A 23,205-nucleotide genomic window follows, 5' to 3' on the forward strand; every position below is an offset into this window, starting at 1 on the left:
CAGTGCAGCAGATGCTGTGGTCACGGGCGACAGTGGAGGCGCGTAGCGGCCCCCACAGGGCCCAGAGTACATTGTGTAAAGAGCGTGCTTGGTATGCTGCAGGAAAGTGCTGTGTCCCTTAGAGACTTTGCTCTTGGAACAATTCCTTCAATGGAGGCAGCGAAATGAAGGGTTAGGGGTTCAGACTCCCAGGAACAGAGTTCAAGTCCAGCCTTTTCCACATAACTGTCATTATTTATGTTTACATGAATATATGTATTTTAACATATGAACTCTATTAGGATAGTCATCTTTACACATTCACATTTTCTTTACACATTCACATTTTCTTAATTATTTTTTTAAGATTTATTTATTATGTATACAATGTTCTGTCTGCATGTGTGTCTGCACACCAGAAGAGGGCACCAGATCTCACTCTAGATGGTAGTGAGCCACCATGTGGTTGCTGGGAATTGAACTCAGGACCTCTGGAAGGACAGCCAATGCTCTTAACCTCTGAGCCATCTCTGCAGCCCCTTGCTAATTATTTTAGCACTATTAGAACAAATAAAAAATCTCTTTAGATATAACATGTCTTCAGCCTAATTAAAAGCAAATATTACCTCTTCAACAAAACAACAACAGTAAAAACCTAGTGTCTCACTAGCAGGGAAGAACTTATATTTTGCTCTCTTGTAGTAATTACATGATCTCAGTCATGCCTCAACTTTCTCATCTGTGAAATGGGTCTAATAACCACCCTTTGAGGAAGAAATTATTATGGGGCATGAGAAAACCTTTGAAGCTTCTAGAATGATAGCCAGCAAATCTCTGCTCCTCCTTTGTTTGCCTCGTTCCCTTGCTTACTCGTAGAACCATGTAGAAGAGTGAGCATTCTCGTCAGACAGCAGGCGGAAAAGCATGTACAGAGACTGCAGTACGTGAGGGCTTAAGAGGCCCCTGCTGACCCACACTTCCTCTTGAAGTCAGGTGGCAGAAGAGAGGCACGTTTCCATCTTAAATGGATGTCTGTTTTGAAATGAGTTGGACATTAGAAAACCCAGGAAAGAATACTCGTCTTGTGGAAAGAATTCTTGTACGAGGATGTTGGCGTTAGAGATTCTGAGAAAGGCTATTTACAGATTAATGAGCCTCTTGTTAATAATACATTAAACATCATCTAATTTAAACGGTAAACTAGATTTAAGCAGATTATTCATTTGGATAGATTTAAGTAGTGGCTCGGGACTGGCCTGTCCCCTCTTAAGTGTCTCTTGAAAGGGAGCCTGCTGGGAGCCTTCTCAAGTCCCCGGTGAGTCTGGCTTTCCCACAGACTTGTGCAGGGTGGGGCGGGGCACGAAAGCCCTGCCGTCCCTGCAGCCTCCTTACATTGGAACTGCAATACTTCGCTCAGCTAGAGGTCACATTTCTGAGATTCCTAAACATCTGGATTTTAAATGGACTTAACGAAGGTGGTTTATATATTGAGTAATCCAGAAACCATATAGAATGCCAACATCCTGTCAGAAATGGCCAGATGGGAATGAGCAGTTAAAGGGAACAGACGTGGCCAGTCCAAGTCCAGAATACCAAGAAATCAAATAAGACATGCGACCAAAACAAGGAAAGAGAATGCCCGTGTTAGAGCTTTGGTTTCTGCATATGTGTGCTATGGCTTCTCACTTTTTATTGTGGAGCTTCACGTTACCAGCACGGAGGGCCAAAGACAGTCGTGTTTGCCCAAGGGCACTTGACTGACCAGCTGTGGGCCCAGCCCTCTTCTCCAACAGTCAGTGCTGGTAGCTTCAGCAGTTGAAGGAAACCCCTTGTGATTAGGGATGCCCACTCAGCACAGACCTTAGGGTTTTTATTCTGTGTGCTCACTTCAGTTTTCATTAGGGTGAAGCTCGTCACATTACATTAGCCAGGGGAGGAGCTGGCAAGATAGTTCAGCTGATGAAGAGCTTGCGGCCAACCCTAACAACCTGAGTGTGATTGCCGATACCTATATGGTGGAGGGAGAGAGCCAACCTCCATACATGAACCATGCGCAAAATAAAGCAAATGTAAAATTGGCCAGGGGAGATCTGTATACCAAAGTTCTAGCTGCTAGCCAACCTTGCAGTCTGCACTGAAAGGTATTAGCAGATGTGATGTATGTTACAATGTAACAATCTTGTCTCTTGTGATGCATGTTGCAATGTAACAGTCCTGTCTCCTATGATGCATGTTATAATGTAACAGTCCTGGTTCCTGTGATATATGTTACAATGTAACAATCCTGTCTACTGGGATGTGTGTTACAATGTAACCATGCTGTCTGCTGTGATATATGTTACAGTGTAACAACACAGATTCTGTTCTGAACTACTTGATTTTTGTTACTTAAACAAAATGGATGAAACATTGTCTCTGTAAATCTTCTATTTCGGTGTCTAGGATTTTTTTCTGGTGATCTTGAGTTTGCTCTGAGCCTCAGTGTTAATTCAGAGCAAAGCAGAGTTGTACTTACATAGTTCCAGGGAGCTGTTCTGGTGGACCACATACCTCCGAATGTGTCATTAGAGAACACCAGCTCCCACTCCTTGAAACTGAATCCCATGAGTATTAATTTCTAATAAGCTGGTTAGAAATAATTGGTTATTTCTTAGGTTAGGGAGATGTTACTTTTGATATAATCCACTATACCTGCTTATGCAACGTGAATGAAAAACAGATGTCCATGCATAACTGCATGCCCACTGTTTTTATATACAGGGTCTGTATGTTTCAAGTGTTCGCTCAAGCACTTAAATAGTGAAAGATGTATCATTTGACTGATGTAAAGGATGAACTGTCTCTGAAAGCCTTCAAAACTAACTGAAATACAGATCTTTGCCTTCATGTGAACACAGCCTACCCTGTGCACGGCACAAAGTAGACGCTCACTCAGCGTTAGCTAAAGCTAAATGTGGAGGCTTTTCATAGATCGTAAGTCATAGATGACTCTCGCTGTCCAGTCGGGGGATGTGCAGTGGGCTCACTTTGAGTCCCTATGGCTGGGTCCTCCCAGCCGTCTCCCTCTATGGCATTGCATTTGTATGTGCAGTGGGGAATACGGAGTCCAGGCATGGCACAGCCCTGTGTTTTAATCTGTGGCTAGTATGTCTTGAATGAGTCTCACTCTGACTCCTGAATCATAACCTTGCTTTTGCAAAGCTGTCTGGGATGTCTTTAAACAATCAAGCTCTCTCCGTATCTCAATATTTCTCCAGAATTTATTGCCATGTACACTTACGAGAGTTCTGAGCAAGGAGATTTAACCTTTCAGCAAGGGGATGTGATTTTGGTTACCAAGAAAGATGGTGACTGGTGGACAGGAGCAGTGGGCGACAAGTCCGGAGTCTTCCCTTCTAACTATGTGAGGCTTAAAGACTCAGAGGTAAACCCGCATTAACTGTCTCCTCTCCCTCTCCCTCTGTGTGTGCTGGTTCTCTTGGCGGGGAGTCACGGTGGTTGACGGTGGAACGCTGTGCTGGTTCTGCCGAGTTCCGGAGTGTGGCTCTAGCTGCAGCGGTCTGTACCCGTTGGTGCTGTGGTCACACACTGGCCTCCTCCATGCAGAACTCTGGGCTTAGGCGGAGGCTGCACTCTTCACCACTCTGTCTTAATGTTCAGTGTTGTTGATGATATTCCTGCGTGGAACCAGTTCTTGATTTTCGAGTAAACTTTCTTGATTAGTGCTTTTCAGCCATTGGTTTTTAGAGGCTCACAGCAGCACTTTGCCCGTGTACCTGAAGATGTTCTGGCCATACTGACCCCGGATAGCAGCAGGAAGTTTCAGCTCTGTGTTTAGAAAGACATCAAGGTCTAAGAGGTTGGCGTGCTTTGGGCAGTGCCACTATCCTTTAGGTAGGAAAGGGCTCCTTAGGTTTCTGATCGCATAGGATATGGTCTTGAGGTGATGCAATTGTGATGAAATGGTTGGGGTTGGTGGGTGTTTTATAGTGGCCAAGTTCAAGTTAGGGGAGTTTCATGGTATAATTATAGCCACTCAACAGAAACATAGAAATAAGCCAGCAGGACTGAACCTTGGCTTTTTAAGGGCAGTAAATCCATTAGTTGCTTTTTTTTCTTTCCTCACATCTCCTAGGCACTGAGAGACAACACTGACACAGCCTATAGAGGCTGCATGATTGAGTATAAGTGAGTGGAAAGGCACTTGCTGTCACGTAAATGCCAGAGATGCATATTGCCTTCTTGTGTAGGCCTTGTGTTTCTGTGGCTGCAGTGAGAATGGCCTTGTAACTTACTCTAGTACACTTGCCATTGAGCTTCTCACTCCAGAAATGATTTAATGTGCTTTAAAAAAAAAAAAAAAGTCTGAGTTACTATTGTTTGGGGAATTTTTGCTTGCTGTGGTACTGAGATCAGCTTGCTAAATTCTGGATGTAAGTCTGCCCACCCTTGCAGAATCTGGCAGGAAGGAGCGGGGGAATAATTTCCCTATAAGACAGCTGGCTTGTAGTCTTAAGGCTTGACCTCCATAGACCTAGAAAGAGAAAATCCAACCTTTCTCCAGGCCAGTGAGCTGGCTCCACTAAAATTATGACAATAACATTTCGTGGGTAGGAAACTTCAGTTCCTGCCGTCAGATATGAACACTCTGAAGTGAGCTTGCCTTTTGGATCAGGGAAAAAAAACAAGACCATTTTGTTCACATCTACTTTTATTTTATTCACTGAAATTTTGCTTACATTTTCTGTGTAGATAGATAGAGATAGATAGACCGTGTATACAGAGATAGTTTTACTACATATTTAAATAATAATAATAAAATTATTAAGAATAATAACATTATAATAAAAATAAGCTGTTGCACTGAAAAACCAGAAGCTGTTTCTTACATTTTGATACATTTAAATGTATTAAATGTATTAAAGCTGTTTCTTACATTACAACTTTGTGCCTAAAAACATCCATAGTGTATAAACAAAAACGCTGTGCACTGTGGCTTTAGACCAACTGTCCTCTGAGGTCTTCCTCAACAGTCTTCAGCTATTTAATTACTGGCTGTGAAATAACTATTAGTTAAGATTTTAAATCAAATATAAATATATTCAAGTGACAATAAAAAGTTCAGTGTGAGAGCATAGCTTCCTACCAGACTTAAAAGGAAACAATACACCCTGGTACAGACAGGAGGCTGGACCGGTGGGCCTGCGGGGCTGCCCTTTCTGCTCTCCATCTCTGGGGCAGCTTTTCTGTAGACTCAGCCAGGACAGAACCTGCTCCCGCTGCCTGGGGCTTCTTACAGGGACACAATGGCGCCATCTATCTGACCTCTGTGTCTGGACAAGGGCTTTCTTGAGTATGTGGAACTTGAGGTTATTATAAGCTCATGTATGAAAAGTAACTGCAATCTTTTTTTTTTTTCACTGATATTCCTTTATTCGATATGCAGGCTATTAAAAGAGCAAGAAAATTAATAGTTTATAACTGTGCTTGTTAATTAGAGTAAAATTTATTTCAAACCTTTCCTCTTTAGTGGTCATTCAATTTCAGTGACCAGAACATAACAGCAGTGGTAAAATGCATTCCTTGTAGACATACTGTGTATTTTTATTTTTACAGTAGCTCTGACTTGGTTTATTAAACCCTTTGCTTTATTTCAATTGAAATGCTTAATTTACTACAAGGATAGGCACTCAAGGGGGAGCATTAATTGACAATAAGGCACTTTGTCACACAGATTGCATTCTGGCCCCTGTCCTGGCTCCCGTGGTCTCTGGCTGACTGAGCTGGGTTAAAGTTCCATGGGTATCCGGGAGGAATTCAAACCCCACGGAGTGTTTTTGGAACACTTAGTTGTTGGGGAAAAAACTATGGGATGCTTCTATGATTGTGCTTCCAGCATGGAGAGAGAAAAGTTGGTGCTCAGATGGTGTGGAAATGGGTAGAAATGCCATGCAGGACAGTGGCCTTCTTTGGATAGAGACGTGAAGGGGGAGGGTGAAATCTACCCTTTTCAGGCTGGTTCAGTTATGGAGAATCCCAGTGCAAATGTAGTGAAATATCAGCTCTTTAATATAGTGAAATCTTGGTAGATCCAGGTTCTGTAGTCTCTGCTTTAATGTAGGAAGTATTTTGTGCCTAGCCCTGTGGAGGTAAAGAGCTGACGGGGCGAGCATAGTGCTCCTGGCACGGAGCCCTCTGTTGAGTTTGCCCAGTTCCAGGATGTGCCCGTGCTACATGCAGCCCTGGCCTGAGCCTCCCGGCCTGCAGGGCCATCCGTGTGCTGATGTGTCCCTCTTGTCAAGTGCTTCCATGTCTCCCCAGAATGGAGAGGGATTTCAGGGCTCCAGTGGGTTTGTATCATTAATCATTTTTTTAAGTTGTGTGGTGAACTCTTCCACGTGCAAATGAGACCTTTTGCTCTGTTTTAAGGGCTCTGGAACTGCTGGGAAAACAGGGAGTTTAGGAAAAAAACCTGGTAAGTTACAACCCCCAATGCTTGTATTTCAATGTCTATGAATGTGCTTGATCGTTGTTCCCAAACCTTTGCTTATTCCAGCCAGAAGTCTACAGTAGAGGCAAAGGGATCTGCCCTGACAGCACAGCTCCATCCTCCCCTGTTGATGAAATGTCCATGGCTCAGAAGTGTGGCTGCAGCTGCACTTGTGGGGAGTGGAGATCTTCCCAAAGATGGTGGGAAGCTGTGTACAGCGCTGAGAAGAAGCTGCAGAGTCACGGGCATTGTCTGGTTGGGTTTGGAAAGCCTGGCTGTCTCCTGTTAGCACATGAAGCCCAATGAGGCAAAAGTGGAGATCAGAGGCGCAGCGGCCGACATCAGATGGCAGGTCTTACTAATTTAGAATCAGGTGGTTTTCCCCGGGCAGACACTAAAGATACAAAATGATAGTCAGGCCTCAGAATCCAAAATTTTAGTTTGTTTAAGCAAAATCACATGTTCTATTAATAGTGGCCTGAAAAGAGAAGGAAGCAGCTGTGAAATGATACAGTTGGTATGGCCTGTCTTCCTGGTCAAGGGCATTGGTGCTGTTCTGCTGTCATATCCTTAGGAAATTATAGGTTTGAATGGGCACTGCTGTGCTTAGAAGGCTGTGTGCTCAGCGCCAGCCGGGCTCACATGGCCAGGAAGGGGGATTTTAGTCAGAACTCACGGCTGCATCCTTGCTCTTACTGGGTGTTGTCTGTGCTTTTAACAGCTGTCATTCCAGAGGGTCCAGTTAGCTCCCTTAGAGTGTTCAGGTGGGCCTCACTTTACCATGGAACTAGCAAGCTGCTCGGAGACACGGGAGCTTTTCAGAATGCCAGGGCAGATCGCCGACTCACATGCCAGGTCCTTTGAGGAGCAGAAACAGCTGACGCCAAATAGGACACTAATTGGGACTTTCTCCAAACCCCAAACTTGGAATCTAGAACTTGTCCTTGGCATGCTAAAGAGCGTCCTTACCCCATACAGATTCCCTGCTTAGCTAGAGACAGACTAGCTGTGAGCTGGGCTCCAAGCTTTTTGCCTTCCTGGGTTTCCTGAGGCACCAAGCAGGCTTTCTCTGCTCCTCCTGTTGTGGTGGCCAGCCTCAGATGGCAGGGCAGAGTGATGGGGGCTTGTTAAAGGGGCAGGACCTGATTTCTGCACTTCAGCTGGCAGAACAGTAGGAGATGGTCGGGGTGTGGGGCCTTCCCCCCCTTTCTTTCCATCTTTTGGTATTTCATTACTTCTTTGTTGCCATCCTTCCTTTCTTTCTGTCCTTTCTACTCTCAGGTTCTTTGATGAGTGAGTGTAGAGGAGTAAACGGTTTGTTCTGGGCAGAGTTTGCTTCTACAGCTCCAGGAAGCTGTCACCTCAGCTGCTCCAGAGCCTGGGCTGTGGTCCCACTGGGAGTCTTCCCAAGAGACTTTTCAGAGTCAGAAAAACTGTACAACTATTGACATTTTTTTCTTTCTATGTTGAATTGCTAGTTTTGCATAAAGTTCTCATAACCCTATATTCCTCTTGTAACTTGAAATAGGAAGTTAAACTCTTGGTTCCGTGATTCAAACCAGAAATTCCTGGATCGTTCTTAGAATATGAGGCAGGGCTCATATGTTGATGGGGGACTAGACAGTCCTAAGCCATGTGTAAGGGAGCTGCAGCCAGGCTCCTGTTGGGTTCTGGGAAAAATCTAATTTTTTCTGTTAGTATCCAGGCAGAGAGAAGTGTCCCTCAGATTTATGGAACTGGGGGAGCCAGGACCTGGCCCTTCATTGGAGTTCATAGTGTAGTAACTGCGGGGTCTTTGACAGGAAGCCTGGGGTCAGGCACAACGGGGCTTCATGGCAGGGAGTGGTGTTAGTCGTAAGACCATGAGGGGCCCACAGAAGACTGAGCTGATCTGAAAGACAAGCAGAGCCCTTGAAATGGGTGGGTGTGTGGCTCCCGGGAAGGGGCAAAAGAGAGGTGTCAGCGAAACAGAACACCCAGCACAGAGTGGGAACCAGCCAGTGTGCTGACTTCCATGCTCTTTATCTCTGATCCTGGGAGATGGCTTTGTCTTAGCAATTTCTTCTCCTCGCTCTGACAATACACTGCAACACTTGATCTTGTTTTTCAGAAATTGCCCAAGTTATTGCTTCCTACACAGCTACTGGTCCCGAACAACTCACCCTGGCTCCTGGTCAGCTGATTTTGATCCGAAAAAAGAACCCAGGTGGATGGTGGGAAGGAGAGCTGCAAGTTAGTGTCTCTGTGTTCATTTAAAATTCTGTAAGCATGAATACACAGCCTCAAGGAACGGTGTTTCACTGCAAAATACAAAGAACTCTCATTGTCGGAACCCTGCATCCAGTGAGGGGCTCGAGGGCCTTATGCACTTTGGTTCTGAGAGATGGGGCCAGCTGAACGTGTATCCTGTAGTCCTCAAGGCTCAGGCTGGAAGTGCAGGAGACACTGAGAGTTTGTTGAATGAAATCTGGGCCTGCACAGAGACATCCTCGTTGTCATACCTGGCACACACAAGTAGAGTTGGGTTTGGTTTGGTTTGTTTTTTTCTGAGACAGGGTTTCTCTGCCTCTGCCTCTGCCTTCCTGAGTGCTGGGATTAACGGCATGCACCACCATGCCAGCTCAAAAGTAGAGTGTCTCATAAGAGGTGTTTTAGGACGTGTTAACATGGCAGGTGTCTTTTTGTGCAGATCACATATGTTCATCATATTGTTTTCTGTTTCCGTGTGTATCGAGATCACTTAATAATTTCACTATTCCAGATACCTCCTGTAATTCTTACTTCCAGACACAAAGATATTGTAGAAGGGTTGCCATTGTGTATCATTGTGGTAGAGAACTACGATGTTCCTACGTCTAAGAGGAACTTTATATAAGGAAAAGAAACTGTGTGTGCTATCTGTCTAGTGACTCCATATAATGCTTGTTATTTGCAACGATACAGTGATAACAGTTGAGAACTAGGGTAGTAATCAGGGGATTAAAATATCATCGCTAGTGGAGACAAATGGATGTTATTCATGCAGACAGGTACCTAGCAAGGGCACAGCGTCCATCCTGTGTCAGCAGAATTGCAGCAGAGTCTAATCCCGAGCAAACATAAGATAAATGCAAAATGAGGACTATTTAACTAAAATGGAACACGGAAGGACTGCACACCTCAAAAACATCAATGACTAAACTTACAGAAAAGAGGTGATATCTGAGTGGCAATATCTTGAGTCTTATCTGGACTCTATGAAATTAAAATATGTGACAAGATGATGGGATATAGGGACCAGATGGATCAAGTTGCTATGCATTGTTAACTTTACTAAAACATAGTTTTTTTTATTGTTCAATTTTTTTATGCTGTGGTTCATATTTTTAATACATGCCTATTGAAATATGTGGGGTTAAAGAAGCATGACTTGGGGGCTGGAGAGATGGCTCAGTGATTGAGGCCTGAAATAAGTTCCCAGTACCCACATCAGGCAGCTTACCTCGGCCTGTCGCTTTAGCTCCAGGGTATCTGATGACCTCTTCTGGCCTCTTTGGACGGACACACACACACACACACGCATGTTCTCTGCACTGTCCCTGTAACTGCTGCTTTTCTGTACATTTTCTCCCCTAAATAAAGGGTTATTTCAGAAGTCAGTTCCGTTGCAGCTGCTGTTGGCCTCAGTAGCAGTATTCTACCTCTCAGGGGTTAGCCACACTCCAGCATTTCTTGAGATGACTCTTGAACTGCCTTGTGTTTTGGAATCTTCAGGGATCCTGGAACCAGCCATACATATATGTGCATCCATAGGAAAAACTGTACATAAGAGGCTGGCCTACTGGCTCCTGGACAGGAAATTCCTCCCTCCAACCCTCCATCTTCCTCTCACTCAGTGAACCCCAGGCTGGGACTGCAGGCTCCACCTGGCTTTGTTCCATTGGCATTCCTCCATTTCTTCATGAAGGAGATTGGGCCAGGGCTCACCACACAGGCATTCCTTAGTGGCCTGCCAAAGGGCTAAGTTTCCCACCAGCTGTCTGGTTTTGTATGCATGGGATGCAGACAGTGTTTCTCCTTTAGTGTCTAGCATTGGGGCCTGCTGTATAGCACAGGATTTCTCCGCATGTGAGCTGGTCATCCATGGCAGCCTCTTCTAGAGAACCCAACGTCCCAATTGAAAGAGCCCATGGTAACTCTGCCATCCTGATGTGCCGTCGGTATGCTTATCATGTTAGCTGCTGTGGTTCTGAGCCGGATGGCGTGAGACAGATAATTCTGAGACAGAAGGGTGGGTATTGGCCATGGAATGCGGAGGAGACTCCTCACAAAGGAAGGAGGGCCGGCTCCCTGCTATGCATGGGACCAGGCCAGTCCTGAGGGAGGACCCATGCTGTGGTGAGATGGACATATAAAGAAAAAATGCTCTTGGCCAGAAGAAGAGCCACAGGCTGCAATGTAGCTAACTTACACAGGGAGCTGTCTAGTGGGCGGCCAGAGCCCTGTCCAGAAGTACTAGCCAGGAACAGTGTACTTGTTGGGAGAACTTAACTGAGCCCCAGAAATCCGTCCTGCTCTGTATGTGTGAGAAGTGGGGAGCAGTAGTGTTTCTTTTTATTTTAGACAAGGTCTCACTGTGTGTAGCCATGGCTAGCCTGGAGTTCACTCGGTTGGCCTCAAAGTCAAAAACATTCACCAGCTTATACCTCCCAGGTGCCAGGATTAAAGACATGCACCGCCATTCCCAGCTTTGACCTACTTTTGAGGTAGGGTCTTGCTGTGTACTCCTGGCTGGTCTCAAACTTGAAATTCTCCCACCTAGAATGCTTATAGGCTTGTGCCATTAACCCTGGCTCCTGCTCTCCTTGGGAAAATGGCCATAATAGACATGGAGAAGGCTACTTAGTCTGGCCAGCCATACTGTGCAACTGTGTCCTGACTGCCGCTGGCCTTCTGGCCCATGTGTCCCTCTCCTGTTTAGAATATTCCTATGAGGCCCGACTATGCCTCTTCCTTCCTTTGCGACAGTGTGCCTGCTCCGAGCCAGCCACACCCCTGGGCCTCGCTCCCTTGGGTCATGGCATTCCTTCCCCTTGGCCTCTGATTCTTTAGGGGCCAGCCACATCTCACTTCTCCAAAGGCCTCTGAGGCTCTTGCATCTGGCAGTGCACTCTCCTCTGGCGTCAGGGCTGGCCTCATGCTCCCACCACTGGGGGCTTCCTAGCCAGGCTGATGCTCTGACATTCCACGTATGTGTCTGTGTCTACATGTGGGTGGTTGGCTCCTTAAAGACACTTGTATGTTAGCCCTCCTACTCCTGGCACTTCACACAAAACGGAGTGTAGAATGCCTCTGGGCTTCACAAGAGCATGGGTGGCTTGCTATGCCATGGCTCTCGCATGGAAACAGTGCAAAATAGTGAAGAGCTACGTGCAGGGCACTAGTCAGGTGGACAGCAGGCACAGTCACCGGCAGATTCATGGGCAGAGCTAGGCGCCAAGCCGAGGACATGACTCCTATTTAGCCAACCAAAATCTGAGCTGTGTCTACAGGTAACCCAGTGTAAATGTGACAACTGGAGTGGGGCAGAGGCGTGATGTGGTGGTGTTTGGTTTTCTTTACTTATTTGGTGAATAGGTGCTATAGCCATGTGATTCAAAAGTAACAAATGTCTCCATCTATTCCTTGACCCAATGCAAAAAAGTGGTTTTAAAGAATCCGTTTATTTATTTTTAATTTTTATTTTATGTGTCTGGGTGTTCTGCCTACATGCATGTGTGTGCACCAGGTGTGTGCCTGAAGGAAGTACCTGATCTTCTTGAACTGGGGTTGCCGACAGTGATTAGCTGCCATGGGGGTGCTGGGAACTCAGCCCGGGTCTTCAGAGAGCAGCCAGTGCTCTTAATGGCTGAGCTAAATCTTCTGCCCTAACAGATGGCTTTTATCAGAGCTTTCTTCCAAAGAGACGTGTGTGTGTGTGCATGCGTGTTGCCTAAATGTATGTCTGTGCACCACTTGCTTGCCTGGTGCCCGTGGAGGCCTAAAGAAAGTGTCGGACATAGTCCCCAGAATTTGGACTTATAGACAGTTGTAAGCTGCCTCGTGGGGCTGGGAGTTGCCGGGTCTTCCGGAAGAGCCAGTGCTCTGAACCCTGAGCCATCACTCCAGCCATACCACAGGCTATTCTGAATGTGTGCTCTATACAATCCAGCCTGTGGGAAACATTCCAGGCTCTGCCCACCAACGGCTGCCACACTTTGAATGTAGCAGCCAAGTTTGATTTCTGTGACAGTAAATGGCCTCTGTTTCTCAGCTCAGTGTGTAAGAAAGATGGGCTTTCATTTTTATAAAACAGTATTGTTTTCTTCTTAGGCTCGAGGGAAAAAGCGCCAGATAGGCTGGTTTCCAGCAAATTATGTCAAACTTCTAAGTCCTGGAACAAGCAAAATCACCCCGACTGAGCTACCCAAGTCTGCAGCGCTGCCTGCAGGTAAGGCGCCGGGGGGTCACTTTGCTCCCACTCAGGCTTCTCACACGAAGTCTTGTGGTATTTTCACATGTGCTTAGCTCATGTCCTTGGTCTTGGTGGCCTTTCTGTGCTGAGCACCGCAGAGCTCTGTTGGCCTTGGCTGGAGCAGTTGGAATGTGGTGACATTAAAGCCAGGTTTCTCTCTTGATTTCCTTCTAGCTATTTACACTGGGGTTTGGGCAGGTGGGTTAGGCAGCAGAAAGGGACCCTAAAAATAAACTGCTGGGGCTTCAGTAGGTCAGGAGCTAAAATAGCTCCCTTGTGGCATTTGCTGGGGACAGAGGGTGCTCACTGAGTGGGCAAGATGTATGTGTGTTTTCCTAGAGGGCCGCAAAGGCAGAGGGCTGCACTTGGCTCGCCTGCCTGTTTTCTGATCTAAGGCATCAAGTTAAGCTGTTTCGCTGGTCTTAACAGAGCTCAGGGTGCAGCAGATTTCTGCTTTAGGTCTTTAGGTGTCCCTGCTCCCGGTGGCATCTATAGAGATAATGGAAATTTTGTTTTATCGTCACCTTGTGATTGGATGTCTGTGCTTTATGTCCCCTGTGAAACCAGCTTTAAACATGACATCAGTTCGTATAAATGTGGCTGAGCTCTGATTCCCAGCTGGTCCTCTCTGTGTGAGCTGAGGCCTTGTGTAGGCAGTGGGTTGCTGTTTGAACCTGCTATCCCCTGGGGAGGCTTGGGCAGCAAGCCTCTCCAGCAGCGTGCAAGCCCCTCACCGTGGCTGAAGCCCCGAGTCATCTGCAGAAATGATTCTGTCCTCTTAGCTGGTGATTCTGAGGACCCTAGAGCTACACACGGGTGGGTTCAGAATGAGAAAGATGCCAGGCAGAGACAGCGGGCCGACCCGACATGGGGTCAAAAGAAAAGGAGAGAAAGAAAACTGTTGTTGAGCGTAGTCGTCTCTTACAGCAGAATCACCGCTTAAAGCGCTAGCAGTGTGAGCAGATCAGTGATAGTTACGTTCCATCTTTGAAAAGGCCAGGGCCAGGGCTGCAAGCTCAGTGGTAGAGCTCCCCTGTCTGGTGTGCACGCCGCCCTGGGCTCAGTCTTCACCGTCACCAAAAGAACTTAAAATGAAGACAGGCAAGCGCTGTTTTCCCTGGCTGTCTGTGCTGTGTGGTAGGAACTGGTGCCAGCCCGGCGTCCAGAGTCAGCGCTGTACGTCCTTCCGCTACGCTCAGAGTAGGGGTCCCGTTATCTGCTGACGAGTACCCCGAAGGGAAGACGCTATGACGTTTAAGACAGCATGAAAGTATTGCTGTCGTCTTCAAATTTAATCCTTCGTCTTCCTCCATTGCCCACACCATGTAAGGGCCCTGCCTCCTTCCACCTCGCTCTTCCCCTTCAGAAGGGGAAAGCCCATCTGGGAATGTGCGGCCGCTGGGCAGCTGCTCACCAGCCCTGTCTCCTCAGTGTGCCAGGTGATCGGGATGTACGACTACGCTGCGCAGAACGACGACGAGCTGGCCTTCAGCAAGGGCCAGATCATCAACGTCCTCAACAAGGAGGACCCCGACTGGTGGAAAGGAGAAGTCAACGGGCAAGTTGGGCTCTTCCCATCCAATTACGTGAAGCTCACCACAGACATGGACCCGAGCCAGCAATGTAAGTGCCCTGGTGGCTCTCTTCCTCTCCGCTCTGGTATCTTCCCGTGAAACATGCAGCATTGCTCTGATTCTGCCAAGCTTGGGTTGCAGAACTTACAGCCAGACCACTGCTGCATTTGCAACAGTCTCTTTGAAGACCTTCTGTGATGCGAAACTATCTCGTGGGGTTTTTGGTTTTGTTTTTAAATTTTCATTCTTTCTGTAGCATGTCCCCTCCCTACCCTCCCCACCCTTCCTTCTCCTTCCTCTTCTTATTTTTTTTTTCTTTTCCTTTTTTTAAAAAATTATTTTGGCACCATGCTGTGTACATGCCTGACTCATTTTCCAAGCTTGAATTTTGCTCATTGTTTTGTTTTGCTTATGTGTTGTTTTCCTCCTTTTTCTAGGAATCATATGTTGTCCATCCCCCCCTCAGGCTTGAAAGTCCTCAAAGAGACCCACTATCCCATATCACTGCCCAGAGGGATGATGGGAGATGCAGCCTTGATCATGTGACTTGCAGCATGACCCCCTACTGCCTTCTGAGTAGAAGAACTCACTGCAGAGCAGTTTACCTCAATTGACCTTAGTTGCATGTGACCGCAGTGTCTGAGTCATTGCTGCAGAGACAGAAGCAGATTGCAAAGTGCACAGGGCGGTGGGTCCTTTTGTGGCTTTCCTCGTTACTCACACTGACCGCCTCGCCTTTACACAGGCGTTCTCAGTAGTTTTAAGATTATTTTTAAATGTGTATTTTAGCCTTTTAATAAAGAAGAAATCAATCAATTACTTCTTTGCTATTTTGGTTTTGCAAAAAGACCCACTATCAAGGAATGCTGCATGTGCGATTAAAAATTGTTCCAAATGTCCATAAATCTGAGACTTGATGTATTTTTTTTTCCATTTTGTCCAGTGTTACCAACTAAATTGTGTAGTTTTGGGCTTTTCCCCCACTGTAGAGCACAGAGGAGTTGGGTGTCCCTGTTGTGAAGATGTGTAGACTGAGCCTGACTAAACAGAAGGTGTTGTGCTGGTTTGTGATGGTCCCGTGTACCTGTTGCGCATGTAACACATCTGTCCTGGAGAGGCAGCTCTTCCCGTGGCAGAGGCTGCCACCGTGCACGATGCTCTCATCTGCTGCATTCACTTTATTTTACACAGTGACCTTGTAACCACACGAGAAAGCACCTGTGTTTCCGTTTGGTCTCAGATTTATCTGGTTGCGTTGGTGTTTTGTTTTGAGTTTTTAATTTGGTGTGTTCTCATACCATAAATAAGTAAGACACCACCACCAAGGTGGTTAAGATCAGCAGCATCTGTGGTCTTAGCCTCTGTTACATGAAGTTTTATTCCAGTTGCTTTTCATGGAATATTTTGAACAAGTAATTTTCTTGACAAGAAAGAATGTATAGAAGTCTCCCTGCAATTAATTTCCAGTGTTTACATTTTTTAACTAGACTGTGGAGTTTCTACAGATTAATATGAAATGGCGCTCCTGGTCCGTGTATGTGTTCACTGTGCTGTAGCTGAAGCCATGTTTGTCTCTAGACATTAGTTGGAAGCGCTCAATAAAAAAAGAACAGGAAAGGATGCCCGCTGCTGACAGCGCAGAAGGCAGGGTGGGAAGCCTGACTGCCTCTTAGCTGTCCTAGGACTAAGTGTGACCTGGCGCCCTCGGGTTCCCTCCTGGGGAGAGGCCTTGCGGGACTTGTGTCATGGTCGTTCTCCCCTCACCTGGTGCAAAGGGCGGGGCAGCCCCTCCTGGTCTACTTGCGCCTCAGTGTTCTCGTGAATATGAATGTAAAATATATAAATATATAAACCTGCGGCTTTAACAATTGTAATACAACCTTTTGGATTAGTTATGTGTATAGATAATTAAATTCTTCATATAAAAGTTAGATGGAAATGTCTCTGTGTTCTTGCTGTTGGAGTCTTGCAGTGGTGAGGCGCACCACACAGACAGAGGTCAGCCGTTGGCCCGCTGCCTGCCTGTCCGCGTGTTGAGTGTGAACACAGAAATGATCCTGGAGTGGCACCACGCCCCGTCCATGTGTAAACAGTGGCTCCTTAGAAAATACCGGTTCCAAGTGTGGAAGTCTACCATCCAGCTTAGCTGTCAGCTCTCTCACTGGACTTTTAGTTTATGTTGTTGACACATTGACAGGTGTGTGATTTGGCTTAGGGCACAAAACATTGGTTCAAAACTTGTGTCATAATAAGAACTAGTGAATGCCAGAGTAAATACACATGGACAAAGGCAGGCTTGTATCTTCCCCTGTCGTGTGGGGTCGTGTGAGCAGGGTACACTCCTGACCTTTACGGAGACACCAGCATATCCACGGATGGCACTGTTGGACATCATGGACACATGACTGATACTGTCTTCGCTTCTTGGGCCTCCCTGCCCTTCCATTGCAGTTCCTCCAAGTAGCCAAAAAGATTTGGGGAAGGGAGTGATAAACCTAGCATGTGTTGGGTGCCCTTGCGAGCCTCTGGGGAGAGGACAAGTGAAAACAAAGTCCAGCAAGTCTGAGTGAGGTGTGTGTGGGGTCCAGCAGAGGTGTGGCTGGATGGTAGCATGAGCAGGCCATGGGGCAGCACTGGGGAGGGAGCTGCTGCAGGGCAAACACAGAGATCCCCACAGGGGTGGGCGGGGGCACAGAGAGAACACTGGAGTGGAGACCTAGAGGGCTGAGAGGCAGCCAGGTTTGGTGAGAGAGTATTGCTGAGGAACCTAGATGTCCAGACAGTAGAGGCCCCAGGGGAGGCGGGGAGGGCCCTTCCTGCCTCCTGTCCAGCCCCTCGTGGACCTCACCTCCCCGGGACCCTGCACTCTCAGGCAGTGCTTCTTCCCCAGGGTTGGGGGGGGGTTTCAGGGTGGGGCGTGTGGTGGGCCTCACGTCTCATGATCCGTTCCTCCCGGGTGGCCCAGACTTTCCTCACATCTCAGCTTGCGTGGACAGCAGACTCCAGCTGCCCCTGTGGGCGTTAGCAGAGGGCCATGATGAGCATCCTGTGGGTAGAGGCTGGGGCTGCGGCTTGTCTTACAGTGCATAGCTCACATGAGGGTGATCCAGTCCCATGTTGCGGTGCTGAGCTGAGAAGCCCTGGTCTCACCCTGCTGGCCGCTATGGCCAATTCACTTGAGGCCCAAGTGATCACCGCACACCTGGCTGCCGAAGTCACCTGAACACTACTGCTTCAGGGGTGCACTCATTCTGTAAGCTCATCTCACAAGTCTGTGGCATGAAGTCCCCCACAACTGTGTTGCACTTTTTCAAAATATCTTGATTAGTCCCTATATTATCTACTGTTAAAACTGGATTAGATGGTTAAGTGACCCTCAGAGTTTAAAGATACTACATTTGGGGTTTGATTTTTGTGGGCATTTTTAGGTTTTTTGTTTTTTAATTTTACATTTATTGTGTGTGAGTGTGGTGAGTGTATGGTGTGTAAAAAAATCCCTCTGCTGAGTGTGACACCATGTCCTGTTTAAACAGCATTTTTATATGGCTTACCCCAGTATGATATATAGTTTCCTGGCATGTGACAAGGTTAAGCACTCAAAATTGCGCATTGTGTGAGCAGATCAAACAGCTGTAGGATACACCCGATCCAGGTTCTTGGCCCATCATATCACCCTTAGGAGAAGCCAAAATGTCAGGCTAGTTTCCTGTCCCTTTAGGGGTGAGCTTCCCGGGAATAGCGGTGTCCTCGTTTCCAGCCTGTGTGCGCTGAGGTCTATGGCTGTCTGCACTCTGGCTCAATCTGAGAAGCTTCCCACTGAGATAACAACCCTGCTTCCTAGAAATGGAAAATCATTTCTGAGAGACAGTGAATATTTTTTTTTCTTCTTGGCAAAATTGTAAATTATTCTGTATTCTTTTTAGACCCAAAAATATCTAAGAATTGTTCTGGAATTCACTACATTGAATTTTAGTGACACACACACATACCCAGTAAATGTATAGGAAAATATCTGATATTTTGGATCTGGTAAGATGCAGGATAGTGAGGCCGGTGAGATGGCTCAGCAGTTAAGAGCACTTGGCTGCTCTTCCAGAGGACCCAGGTTCAGTGTCCAGTACCCACATGGCAGCTCCCAACTGTCTGTAACTCCACTTCCTGGGACCTGACACCTTCTGGCCTGCACAGGCACAGGTATAGTGGTACACAGACAGACAGACAGGCAGGCAGGCAGGCAAAACCCACATAGATAAAATAAAATATTTTTAAAAAAACAAATAATAAATCTTAAAACATAGACTAGTGATAAAGTCCGAGGTTCTGATAGGATGTGTGAAGATTTCTCCTTAGCCACCGTTTCCTGGAGCCCTTTTTAATGCAAAGCTTGTAGGGAACGCTGGATGGTTTGTTCCAGCCAGTCCATTTAAAGCGCTGCTCATTTCAAAAGCTCCTAGGCATTGGAAAAAAAAAAAGCCTAACTTTACTAAAACAAAGGCTTTGCTTCTGAGACATAGCTGTTGTTAATATTTATGTGAAAATGCCATGCACACGACCGATATTTATGAAAGAAGTTTATTGGATGGAGATGGGGGAGGGAGGGAGAGAGAGACATGGACGCCCCACCAGAGACAGGAGTGAGCAAGAGAGGGAGTGGCAGACCAGTACCTGGCCCAGATGATGTCATAGAATGCGGGTACTGACATAGGACAGTCAGGACCCTAAAGGTCCCTAAGGGAAGGCCAGTTGAATTCCCTGCACAGCGTAACAGGCACTGGTCTTACTCTGTATGTAGGGTTCACACAGCACACTACCTCCGAGATGCTGCCTGCCTGCTGCTCTGTGGCAGCGGTGGTTCTGTGTGTCAGATGTGGCAGGGAGAGAGTGACTTACATTCATTTATCTGTGGCTTGTATGTATATTAGGGCTGAACAGAGGTCAAGGTACTGCGGCAAACAGAACTGTATAGAAGATGTCACACAGGCTGACATGCTGCAGGACACAAAAAAGACCTGTCCTCCCCTTCAGCTTAGCCACTCCTTTTTCCCAAGTTGTCCAAACCCTGTCCCAGGAGGGGAAGTGAGTTTGTGACCCCCCACTGTGCATGAGGAATCTATGTGCTCCTGAAGCCTCTGGTTCCCCCACCGTGTCCACTGCCCCTTTCTTGACTCCTGTCACTCTTGTACCTAAGCCAGGCCAAACCAAGGAAGGAGAGAACATGGTGTCGGGGTCAGGGGACAGAGATGGTCCCTGAAGACTATTTGACAGCACTGAGTTCTTAGAACCTGGGCACAAGCCCTTCACTTGACAGTGAGGACACTGAGGGTCTAGGGGGACCCTCAGCGGCCTCTCAGGGCCAGGCTGACCTTCTTTCTAGTTGTAGCATTTGGAAAGGGCATCCCTGTCCCAGAACCTAGCCGCTAAGCTACACCTGCACAGAATTATTGGTGGCCATCACTTTGTTAGATAAAAGTGGGCCTGCTTTCCTTCCTGTGGTTCTTCTACCTCTGGATTCAGGGTTCTGCATGTGGCTGTACATTCTCAGTGCCCAGACTCCACTCTCGCCTACCTTGGACTTGGGTCCATAATTGCAGCCCAGTTTCCCAAAAGTCTGTGTGCTCCAGATGCCCTCACTCTGAGTCAACTGTAGCTTCTAAATTTTCATCCCTGGCTTCATCCAGAAGACCACAGGGCCGAATGTAGGAACACTACTTAGATATGACTTAATCTAATAGCTGACTCTGGAAAGGTCAGCATAGCTGTTCCCTTGGTACTTGGTGGCATTAAAGGTTTTCTAGGATGGCTATTTGGAGCATGGGTTTGAATCCCAGCTCTGCCACTTTACTTACTTTGTGGCTTCCGGCACATTCTTTAAGTTCTTTGCACTTTACCAGCAGAAATAAGAACACCGGTGAGTTAACTGAGCTCCCAGGACATAAGAGGTGGGTTGTTTTTCGAGGACAAATGGTTTCTGCCTGGTCAATGAACATGGTGGAAACCCCAAGATGGGCTTCCAGCTTGCTTTCTTGCAGTGCCTCTTAAGACCCACCAGCAACTGTTTTTCCAGATGAGAGAGGAATGACAGCTCCCTTGAAGCATTCACACACAACTTTGCCCCACTAGCTTGCAAAAAAAGCCTAGCCCCTTCCTGTGGCAGCTGGGACTCACCTGCGTGGAAGCCTTTTGGAACATCTGTCTCATAGTCTGAGCGATGCCGACACCCTGTCTCCCCCAGCACACCACTGCAAGCTGCCTCTTTCACACGGCTGACGGTGGGGTGCCCGACCAGGGAAAGGGAATGTGTAAAGCTTTCAAATAGCACAACCATGTGCCATTGGCAGGCCGGTGCAGCACTCCACAGTAAAGCTGTCACAAAGGCTTTGAGTCACTGGGTCCTGTAATTCCCAGCACAGCCTTCTGTGTCCTTGTGTTCTCCAGCCGGCAGAGAATGGAAAGTTTGCCCCTGCTAGACATGCCAGCACTTTTTTTTTTTTTAAGTAGCCACACAGCATGACTAGAGAGACGTGCTTCCCAGAGCAGCTGCGCCACTTACGGCTCCCAGAAGCACACCGCCCCACCTGCACCCCAACATCCCTCACAGAGAGGTCTTGGCTGCCTTTGCTTCATTTGCTGTGCCAGACCCCAGCAGAGTGGGCACAGCCAAGCATCTTGGCTGTCTGGGGCGTTACCTTGGAATCCCACAGCCCCACAGGAAGCCCTGCATAGCCTTCTCTGCCCTCAGTAACCAGCCCCCACTGACTGCAATGGGAACCCTCAGCCCAGCACATCCTCAAGAGACAGAAGAAAATCTACCAGTACCACCCCCTTCTCCCTCTTGCTACAGCAAAGTCTTTGGAAGCAGAAGTCTGAGGGAAAACTGCCTCAGTTTCCCCTCTCCTGCTGCCTACACACACACACACACACACACACACACACACACACACACACACACACGGACGTGGACCCTGCCTGGCTCTAGGCTGTGGACACTGGAACACAGGCTGCTGTAATCCTGGCTTTCGATCCTGTAGAGTGGGAGGGGACACCAGCAGACAGACTGGTCGAGCCATCCCGGCTCGTGGTGAATGAATGGGACAGAGTGTGACTGAAGGGTAGAGCTGCAGTACAGGAGAGGTCCTGGCATCGTCTCCAAAGCAGCTGTGGCTTCTAAGTTTTCATCCCTGGCTGCAGCCAGGACACCAGAATACAAGAACACTTCTTAGATACGATTCGATCTAATAGTGGACTTCTCTGACTGTAAACCCTTGTGGAACACACGAGAGTCAGCCCACGTCTGTGCCCTCTGGCAGCATTCTGGCCTGCAGCAGGGGGAGTGACAGGTCGCATGGGTGTGGAGCTGCCCCAGATTCAGAGAGTTCATGGTTCAAAGCCCCCAGCACTTCCTCTGGTCAAGAGTTAGCACACGGGTACTTGTGTCCATAGAATCTGCAGTCACCTGGCTCTACCCTGCCCGTCTGGTCTTAACCACCCCCAAATCTTCCTTTGCCCCCATATCCTCCTCCACACACCCTTCTTGAAATTCTTGCTTCAAGTTTTAGCCATTGGTACACTCCAATGACACATGCCTTTCCCCCACCTCCCCAACCCTGCTCTGTGCCAGTCCTCCCCACCACAACACCTTGACTTGAAGTCCTTTCATACAAAATGACAAGGAGATCAGGAGGCTGATACGTACACATGTGGACACTAGGTAAGTAAGTCACACATTTCTATCACCGAGACAGGGACCTAAGGAGAAACTCACAGGAAGTGAGTTGTTTTGGCCACAGATTTAGCAGTCTCATCCTTGCTATGCTCAGCTTGTTTCCTGGCTCTGGGCCTTTGGTGAGGTGGAACATCGTGGCAGCGAGAACATCTGGCAGAGCAGGGTCACGTAGAAACAGGAAGAGGCCAGGGGCCAGAAACCTGTCAAAGGCGTGTCCCTAGTCCTCTTCCCCCAACCAAGGCTACCTTCTCCAGAGCCTCCTAGTGATGCTAGCAGCTTATGTCTCCATCCCTGAGTCCACTGATGGCTGATTCCCTCCTAAGTCAGTAACCTGTCAGGGGTTAGATGCACCAGTTGGAGACTGAGCACACATAAGCCTTTGGTGGGTGTGTGGTAGGGTCATCTGCAAACTGTAAGATATACTCATAAACTCATTAGACTGTAAGATACACTCATATCCCTCATCAGACCGTAAGATACACTATCCCTCACTAGACCGTAAGGCATATTAATCTCCCTCATTAGAACTCCGCAAAGAACCTGTTGTGTAGGGAAGCCTGTAATCCCAGCACTCGGGAGGCTGAGGCAGAGGATCATGACTTTGGCATCAGTCTGGACCACATAATGAAACACTGTCAAAAGTAAATAAAGTGGGCTGGGAATATAGCTTAGTTGGTAGCATGTTTACCCAGCACGTAGCCCTGAATTCAGCCTCAGCACCACATAAACAGGCACAGTGGTATACATCTGTAATCTCAGCATTTGTGAGGTAGAGGCAGGGGCATGAGAAGTTCAAGTTCACACATGCATGCACACATAGAGAGATCTAGGCCATCCTGGGATACACAAGGCTTTATTAGAGAGAGAGAGAGAGAGAGAGAGAGAGAGAGAGAGAAGAAAAGAAGAAGAAGAAGAAGAAGAAGAAGAAGAAGAAGAAGAAGAAGAA

General features: G+C 47.4%; 1 protein-coding gene across 2 annotated transcripts in view; it reads left to right on the plus strand.

Annotated features, from left to right (window-relative positions):
• Itsn1 (intersectin 1) overlaps positions 1-23,205 on the plus strand; it is a 173,147-nt gene that overhangs the window by 121,598 nt on the left and 28,344 nt on the right. Inside the window, exons 24-29 of one of the 2 annotated variants that reach the window (XM_055614892.1) lie at positions 3,237-3,403; positions 6,409-6,454; positions 8,580-8,701; positions 12,821-12,938; positions 14,394-14,585; positions 14,974-16,469. In XM_055614892.1, the coding sequence (XP_055470867.1) occupies positions 3,237-3,403; positions 6,409-6,454; positions 8,580-8,701; positions 12,821-12,938; positions 14,394-14,585; positions 14,974-14,975 (647 nt within the window). In that variant the 3' untranslated portion in view covers positions 14,976-16,469. Of the gene's footprint in view, positions 1-3,236; positions 3,404-6,408; positions 6,455-8,579; positions 8,702-12,820; positions 12,939-14,393; positions 14,586-14,973; positions 16,470-23,205 lie in introns of those variants that run through there. The other variant, XM_055614891.1, reaches the window with a different exon arrangement.

Source organism: Psammomys obesus, unplaced genomic scaffold, assembly GCF_907164565.1.
Source record: "Psammomys obesus unplaced genomic scaffold, mPsaObe1.curated_primary_1811, whole genome shotgun sequence".
Lineage (NCBI taxonomy): Eukaryota > Metazoa > Chordata > Mammalia > Rodentia > Muridae > Psammomys > Psammomys obesus.